Below are 8,714 nucleotides of genomic sequence, written 5' to 3'. Positions count from 1 at the left end.
CTTTTGGCGGGAGTGTCAAGTAATCTGTTTGAACTTTAGCTTATCACTGGCTCATGGGAAATTGCATATCTGTATACTGCATGCTGTTTAGTGCACAGAATTTGGGAAAAATGTTATGAATGCAGTTTGTAGACAATGAAGAATGCAGGACTGAAGGAGCTGAAGAAATTTCATAGTCAAGAAAGGTTTTATGTCCACGTGGCTGCTGAAATTAAAGATAATTTTGATAACAGAGACATTTCAAGACAGCTGCCAGTGGTGAGAATGACTTGCTGTCATATTGGCTCAACATGGGCGATGAAGATTGTGTTAGATGACCAAAAAGCTCCATAAGAGAAACTAATTGAATCTTTCTTTTAAATGCTTCAAAGTGCTATTTACAGATTCAACAACTAAAGTGATAAATAGATGGATGATTTTACATAGCATTGCAGTAATCTGATAACTTGGTTATATCCTAGCAGCCAAAACATTCCTGATAATTCAGTCTGTTAAGAATGTTTAAATTTTAATGCAAATATCATACTAGCTGTATGTTTGGTTGTTCACTGCACACACGAAGCTGCGCTGTGTTCAGACAGCCTCTTCTTGTAGCCGGTCTGAAGCTTTTTCAGCAGTGTTTGCAAGCACTTCAGACCACAAAGGACAGCCAGCGAGGCTTGGCTACACGTGACCCTGTCTTCAGCTCACCTGTTGCACTTCCTTGGATAACTTTTGGTGGGTACTACTGTTGCACATTGAAAACACCCTACAATGCTTCCTACTTTGGAGAAGCACTGACCCGATCATCTAACGGTCACATTATCATCATATTATTAAAGCAGAAAAAAGGTATGATAGCTTACATCCAAATGCCGGACATTACTCCAGCTTTCAACATAACAGCTTTACTCACTGCAATGAGGTAATGTTATTATGTGTCAGTGGTTTAATATTGTCTGTTTAAATAAAATTAAAACTAACAAAAGATTTCAGAACTGGCAAATGGAAGTTAGATGTAATATACTGCTGATAGTATCTGTTGCATAAACAAATTATTTTCCTAATATCGTCTTGTTTTTAATATACATAGAACTGTTTTAAATAAGTGAAAATGTTAGCCAGTTGTAAACTTCTATAAAATTACTGGTTATTTCTGACATCAAAATTGTAGGTGCATGACCCAAAGACCCAGTTTAAGATTGCTGTTCCTTAAAATATTATCCCCAGGTCACCTCAGTGGGTGAGCAGTCGACCATATGCCTTATAGCCAGAGAGCAGTAGGCCCAGTAGTTCTGAATCATGGCCCTTTGCTGCATGTCTTCCCCACTTTCCTGTCTATCTACACTTTCTCTATCCAATAACAGCTAAAAGGCCAAAATATAAATATATATATATATATATATATATATATATATATATATAAATAAAAATAAAAATAAAAAAGCTGGTTTAAAAATACTTTAAAACCTTCTAAATTAACTAAATCTATCAACACAATTCTTTAAAGAATATTACCATGACACAATATTTGGAAAAGATAGGAATTAAAGTTGAACTAATTTGGTGCTGCAGTGAGTTAAAAATAAGTATCAAACGTTAACAGCAGCACACGCAGTGCTAAAATGCTGGCCCTAGAAGTTTTAGCTTTTGTAGAGGCTAATTTTATAATATCCTTCAGATATCTCAGCTGAAGGAATACCTTCCACAAAGACATGCAGCTACAGGAATGAAGACCTAAAGAAATCTTTGCAGTAAAACTCAACAGAACCACAAGTCAAAACATTTAATATGCATAATACCAGAAGCTTAGCAATGTCTAATTTGTCAGTAATTTAATTTAGCTAGGGGCTGAGTAGCAGGAAAATCAGCTGTTAGCAGGAAAATGCCAAATAATGGCACACACTAGTTTTACCTTTCACTGAAAATCTAAATATTGTAATGCAGGGGATTCTTAATATGTTCATTTATATAACAAGGATAACTATGAAAAACAATAAGGTTGTTAATTCTTACTCAGGAATTAACACCTTTAAGTAATGAACACTTGAACATCCTTTTTGGTTTTTATTTGCACTTATTTACACTTTATTATAATTTTTTTTAAATAACCACATTGTTTAGGTTAAAGGTTTGGTCGTCATCTACCTCTTTAATGAGCCTTTCTTCATCTGTCCCATTGAAATAGGTTGATTTGTACACTGATTGCAGCAGTGGTTATTTAGAGATCAGAGAAAACAGCTTCTGACTGCGTGTTATGCTGCTTGTGTACTTGTGAACAGATGAGTCTCTTATGTGTGTGTATATATATCTGTGTCTGTACACACACACACACACAGTGACTGAGTGCAATGGTGTTCGTGTTTCATGAATATTATTACAAGGCTCACAGAGCAAATGAGTGCTCCTGCCCACTTGACACACACCCTCTTGTAACCCAAGGATATAGGTCACCTCTTTTGTTAGTTTGTTTTCTGCTTCTTCCTCTGAGGATTTTCATCCAACCTGATACGTTATAGCCCTGATGCTCTCTAGCTACAGTTTATCACCTGTTTACTCCTTGAAATGATCCAATTTTTATGATTTATCACCGACATATGAGTGATATTAATATGTAATAAGTTTTGTCTCTGCTTAGCAGCTGGTCTTCATCCTAGATAATACTGACATAAAGTTTCCTGTTTTGCAATAAAGGACTGATCAAATCAATACTGTACACTGCATCACGCTTCACTGCCAGCTCTGCAAACCTTTAAAGTTACCCAGTGTAGATAATGAAAAAAAATTATATATACAGTGAAGAAATAAAAGTCCCATCTTTGATCTGAACTGTCTCTATCATGATCATTACTGTACTCAAGCCTTTGCTCAAAATTCTTCCTAAGTTTCCAAACTCTTATAAATCCAGAAAAGTGTCAGTCCCATCTCTCAGTCCTGTGGAGAGCTGTGTAGGTGAGGGTGTAATACCAATTGCATAGTTGTCATGGAGCAAATGGAAAGATGCCTTGCATGTATCTGTGTGACTCAAGCAGCTTTGACAAAACAGCGGTAGTTAGTTTCTTAGAAATGGAACTGTTCTACACACAAGGGTAGGGGTTGGTGCTAGCTGCTTAGCATGCTAACTTCAGTAGATATCTTTGCGACACAGTGCATACTCAGTGTCGCATAATTTCAGATGCCCCTTTTTTTGTAATTTAACCTTGCAACAGGGGGGTTCTGTAGCCAAACAGAAACTTCCAGCACAGAAAAATGAAGCCAGTATGTCAGGTCCAAAAACCGCAGTTCCTGTAGTGGCCACTTGAGGCTCACTCCAAAAGCACCGGTCCCTATACTTCCATGTTAAAATGCCCAACTTTACAGCCATAAAGAAAACTCTACAAACAGTGATATTTTTTAAACATATATATAATACTCGAGTTAGGGGCATTAACAGTCTCATCATTCAGTAAGCTGGAACCACTCTGTGTCGGCTAGGCATCAGTTCCCCTAACTTGAGTCACTGAACTGAACCTCGTCACCATATTTGTGCTATCAGTGTTTTTTGGACATTTTTTAGCATTGGCCTCTAAATGACAAAAATATTGGTTATTGTGTGATTCAGTTTTGGTAAGTGTTATTTATTTTTGTTTTTCTAGCAGTTGACACTAATCAGTTGATATTGTTATGGAGATCAGATTGTTAACCAGATTGTTAACCAGATTGTTAGGGTTAGCTGATAACTTAGCGCCTCATGTTTTAATGCAAATATAGTTATGTCTAGAAAAGTGATGGAAAAAAACAACATGTCATCAGTCAAAACCGTCTGTGATACCATCCGATGGACATTTATAACATCTGTGCTGAAACAAGATGATGATATTTGGCGTCCTGGAAATGGGTGAGTACTGGGCTGGTGAATCATTCTCCTACTGAGGTACAAAGTAGCCCAATATTCCTAAAGGGTACATTCTAGCTGGTTAGTTTGCTCTCTTGAATATATACCAATGCAACACAACGCACAGATATCCACCTGTTTTTTAATGGTTTATCTAACTTTAGGTTGTAGGGAGGCTGGACCCTCTCCAAGGTGACAAAGAGCAAAAGGCATGAAGCACCCTGGACAGGTGACCAGAGAGAGATAGATGGCCATACACTCTGACATTCACGCCTACAGCCAGTCTAGATTCACCACTGTGGATGAAAAACACACAGAGACACCAGAACACCAGGCTGACCAGGAGGTTTGGACCCAAAACTGTCTTGCTGTGTGGCAACAATGCCAAACGCTGCACCACCCATTTTCAAATATTAATATTAAACCGATAACAGATGAACGCCGATTAATTCTTTCCACACACGGCATTTGACTTCAGCTCAGATTTTGTAAAATACTCAAATATAAAAGTGCCATGTAGTAAATTTTAAAACATGGGTATGGATATTGTGCGTTGTGTTTGCTTTCTCTTTATCTCCTCCTGCCTCTTTATGTGAGTAAAGTCTTAGAAGCCCATGAGGGCTGAGCACCCTCAGGTGTGTGACACTTGAATGAAAGTATTCTATTCATACAGACACACACAACCAGGAATAGACTAACAAACATCTGTTAGAATATAAAAGAGAGGAGATGCCTTATAGCAGTGCAGCTCCACTCATTATGACACACACACACACACACACACATCCCTTTCTTATCCCCCATAACAGCCACACCAAAACGCCTTTCCTCTGGCATACACACACACCCTCTCTCAATCTTCTACCCACTTATTCTCTCAACCCAACACACGCGCACACACACACACACTCTCTCTCTCTACCTCTTTCTTCCAAATCACACATGCACACACCATCTCTCAATCTCCTACCCGATTACACCCACACGCTAAAATCCCTTTTTGCACACGTCCCCAATACACACATCTCCTACCTTCCCTGAAACCCTTTTCGTTTCCTCTGACTCTGACACACACACACATACACACAGGGCTCTCTTTTTGTCAACCACTAACCCCTCCATCCTCCCCCCGTCCCTCCCCCTCCTCCCAGTAATCTGGCTGGCCCGTGGCCTCCTCTCTCTCGCTCCACTGTTCTGTGTGATAGAATATCGATCGGTTTGCCTCGGCTCGGCGTGGAGCAGGAGGAGGGGGCGGCTGTAGGGCTATAGGGAGAGCGTGTGTGCGAGTATATATGTGTGTGTGTGTGTTGGATGTTTTGGGGTGGAGGGGAGGCAATGGTCAGACATGCTCCAAGGTTGTTACCACAGCAACAGAGGGATGGGTCAGAGGGTTGCCATGGCGCCTAGGTCGCAGGGTCAGGGTGTGGGTCCTGGAGGGCTCTCGTTCTGCGGTTGTATGTATGTGTGTTTGTGTTAATAGGAAGGGAGGGGGAGACGGAGGTGTCCAGTCCAGCTATATTGGGTGTGTTAATAATGAATGGTGTTGTATGTGGTCGCTGTCTCTTTCTCTCCCCCTCCATCGGTGTCTGTCTTCTTCCTCGGCCCGCGCGCGCTTGTTTTGTCGCCGCAACAATATATGAAGCTGTAGCACATCGGCTCGGTTCAGGTGCATGTTGTTTAAACAAATACAGCTGATGTGGCTCAGCGTACATTAAGAACAACATAAGCAGCTTTACATTTAAAAAAAAATCTAAATTTCTCAATAAAACAGAAATACAGGCCTGACATGAGATTTTTATTTTCATCACGTTTCTCCTCATACGTTCACGGCTCCTTTGGCTCACGTTAAAATGCTGCTGCAGAGGGAATTTAATCACCACGTTTGGAGAGTTATTTAATTGTTATCTTTGCACTTTTTATCTGGTGTTGTTAAAAGTTTTTTTTTCTTATGCATGCATCATCTTCATTTCATTCAAGTTTAACACTTTAATAATTCTCCTTAAATCCATTATATTAAAAAAGGTTAGACAATTATTTTGGGTGGATTTTTTATTTTTTAACAGCTCATGTTTCTACCCTATGAATCCGGAAGTGCACATTCCAGGCTGTTATCAGTTTTGAGCTTATGTTTCTGCCATTCCCTAAAAGAAGAAGTGCGACAGCTTTTAGCACTGTCACATATTAACCCGCTCTAGTCCTGTTTTCGTGACCTAGCGAGCCTCGTGTTTAGAGTTACTCCGTCTTTAATTACACCTGCTGGATGAGACCAGAGATTGTTTTCACTTCCTCCTTCATCGGCGGCGTGAATTCTGTCTTCTTCATTTTATTTTTCACGATGCAAGGAGCCACAGCGACTACAGTGTACACAAAAAGACAGAATCCAACATCAGCACGCCAGCAAAGGTAAAACTGAGCCAAACTGTGTCCATGCAGAGCCATGAAATCAAATACAAAACCTCTGTGTTAAAACAAAGGCTTTGGAATTCATTCCTAAATAAATTCCTACATTTTTCCATAATTATTGAGGACATATTCAAGCTGCACTTTATAATTTTTATATAAACATGCGCCAATTTATGCAGAATGGTGGCACAGAACAACAAATGTCACACGTCTCAGATTTTCAACAAGAAAAGAAGGCTGAATTCATTTTTGAAATCTTGCATTTGATAAGATCATACACCTGGTTTTATGATACTGTGTCCAAGCTGTGCGTGCCACTTCTCGGCCCTAAAGTCAGTTAAATACAACGACGAATGCTCGAGTGACAATGTTGCCAAGCTGTGGTTCAGAATACAAATTCAGATCCAGCTTGACTTATCTGGTCAAAAGCACCTTAGTAGTGAGATTTCCTTTTTTTAGATTTTAAGCCAGTGGACCAAATAGGATCTTAAAGTCACAAGGCGTCCGTGCAAAGCCAATCTCTCAGCACTGCGGACCCTCAGCCCCTTCTCCTCCCATACCCTGCACTACCACTGCAGGGTTATCAAACAGTCCCCGTGCAGCTTGGACGACTACATGTGTGACTGATTTCCGGCACATTTCAGCGCCACTGCTGATGTTTGCCATGTTTGCCATGTGTGCATGTAAGAAAACTTCGAGGCAAGGAATGAATATGAATCCAGGTTTAACCATTACTCACCGAGCATCACTGGCACCATGACTCCACTCCAGTAAAGCAGATAAAACAGGTTATGCATCATGGAATATTCATATAATATCCTGTTTAGGGCAGAAGGCAGAAAGAAATCAGATACACTTAGTAGGTAAATATAGGCAAGTACAGGTAAGTATAACACATCATAATTCAGGTTTGACTACATCCTGCAAATTAAGTTTCCCTCTGTGAGTGATTTATTCTGTGAAATTATACTTTACTGTAGATTAAAATAAGCAAACTGAATGATCAGTGACTTAACTGATGAGAGTAGTCCCAAAAAATGTGTATCAATTTGATCAACTATTGTTCAGTTCTGCAAATATGTCACAAAATAACTAGTTGATTCATTTATAATATGTCAGGCTGACTGATCACTGATCTGGAGGATGTGTATCTGTTTCTTTCATAATTTCCTTTCATTTTAGTCTACCCTCCAAATAATTTTGGAAAATATATGTTTGTTTTTCTGTTGTTGTTGTTTTGGGGTTTTTAGTGAGGCCCTCGTGTCTCCCTGCCCTAGTGAATAGTTACAAAATCAATTTACTTTATTAAACTCAAGCTGAGTACGAGAAGGAAGAAGATCCGCAAGAACCGGTTGAATGAGTCGTCAGGCGATCTGGCGGCGTTGGGAACTCTGAAGTCAGGTGGAGGAGGGCAGTAGTTCAGCCATCTGTGCACACGGTGGCGCTCGAAGCCCTCCAGCCGTCTAAACAACGGCCTACAGGTAGATGGGGGAAAAAAAACAATCAGCTCTCACCACTGATTTTTGAACACAATCAGCGCAATCTGATTATTATTAGTAGTATAGTAGTAGTATTATTAGTGTTGTTGTGTAAGTTTGGTCAGAAATTCCTTTGTAAGTGCGTATGCGCCATTAGCGTGCCGCCTGCTGTAACCTATAATTTCCTTCGGGATTAATAAAGTATTCTGATTCTGAGTATTCGTATTATTATTGGTCGTGGTGCTTTTAATTTTGAAGGACTGCACATGAAACAATTTCCAAAAGTTTTTAAGAAAATGTTGCGTTTTTGTCAAAAGCCAGCGATTATGTGGAGCCACAGTTTATCTGGAGGTAAGCTCACCAAGTAGCTCTAAACAAATCTCTTCAAACGAACCGACAGACAACCCGCATAAACGTGTTTACAGACCTCAGGTTGCAAAGCTGGGCGACCCTTGGAGATCCTTCCTCCCTGAGTAAGATCTCCATATCCTCCATGTGGTCCGATTATTTTCGACTGTAGATCTTTTAACGCTTTTTTGTTTGTTTGTTTGTTTGTTTGTTTCTGTTGAGACTTGTTGAAGCTTCGTGTTTTGTTACGTTTTCTCGAACATTACTTCCTTGTTGGTGTCGAAGCGCTCATGACGGGAAGTTTCTGCCCACAGAATGGGTAGTGGGAGGAGAGAGTGGACGTTTTGAAACTTTGATGGCCTCAGGGCAGAAGGCAGAAATGGTCTCACATTTGATGTGACTTAAGTAATCTTTATGCAGACTTACAGTTTTGGAAAATTCTTGTGTTACAACAGACAGTTTATGAATTTTAACCAAAAACATACATGTTGGGGAAAAATAGCTTTGATGTATTTTATATTGATGATGAAAATTATTTTATGTGACTCCTGACTTCCAGGACTTGGTAGAAGAAATTTCAAAAGCCAAAAATCACATATTTTGACTGTGTTGAGGTCTAGGCTGAGGGTTAA

General features: G+C 39.7%; 1 protein-coding gene across 1 annotated transcript; it reads right to left on the bottom strand.

The window, feature by feature from the left end:
• Positions 1-1,435: 1,435 nt before the first annotated feature.
• Positions 1,436-8,383, bottom strand: LOC146363392 (uncharacterized). The gene is made up of 4 exons (XM_084919487.1): positions 8,162-8,383; positions 7,558-7,731; positions 6,996-7,075; positions 1,436-6,207 (listed from the first exon to the last, which is right to left on the bottom strand). The coding sequence occupies exons 1-4, from the start codon at positions 8,227-8,229 to the stop codon at positions 6,101-6,103; spliced, it is 429 nt and encodes a 142-aa protein (XP_084775613.1). The 5' UTR covers positions 8,230-8,383; the 3' UTR covers positions 1,436-6,100.
• Between the last annotated feature and the right edge of the window lie 331 nt (positions 8,384-8,714).

The sequence above is a fragment of the Perissodus microlepis genome, chromosome 22, assembly GCF_051167445.1.
Source record: "Perissodus microlepis isolate ML-2025 ecotype Zambia chromosome 22, ASM5116744v1, whole genome shotgun sequence".
Lineage (NCBI taxonomy): Eukaryota > Metazoa > Chordata > Actinopteri > Cichliformes > Cichlidae > Perissodus > Perissodus microlepis.
This window is presented reverse-complemented; position numbering and strand designations above follow the sequence as displayed.

Bases quoted from the DNA above. Each gene is read 5' to 3' on its own strand.
- LOC146363392 (XM_084919487.1), bottom strand. From the start codon at position 8,229: ATGGAGGATATGGAGATCTTACTCAGGGAGGAAGGATCTCCAAGGGTC. The intron at 7,076-7,557 runs GTAAATTGATTT...TGCCCTAAACAG, and splicing joins CTCAGCTTGAGTTTAATAAA to GATATTATATGAATATTCCA. The intron at 6,208-6,995 runs GTGAGTAATGGT...TGTACACTGTAG, and splicing joins CATGGTGCCAGTGATGCTCG to TCGCTGTGGCTCCTTGCATC.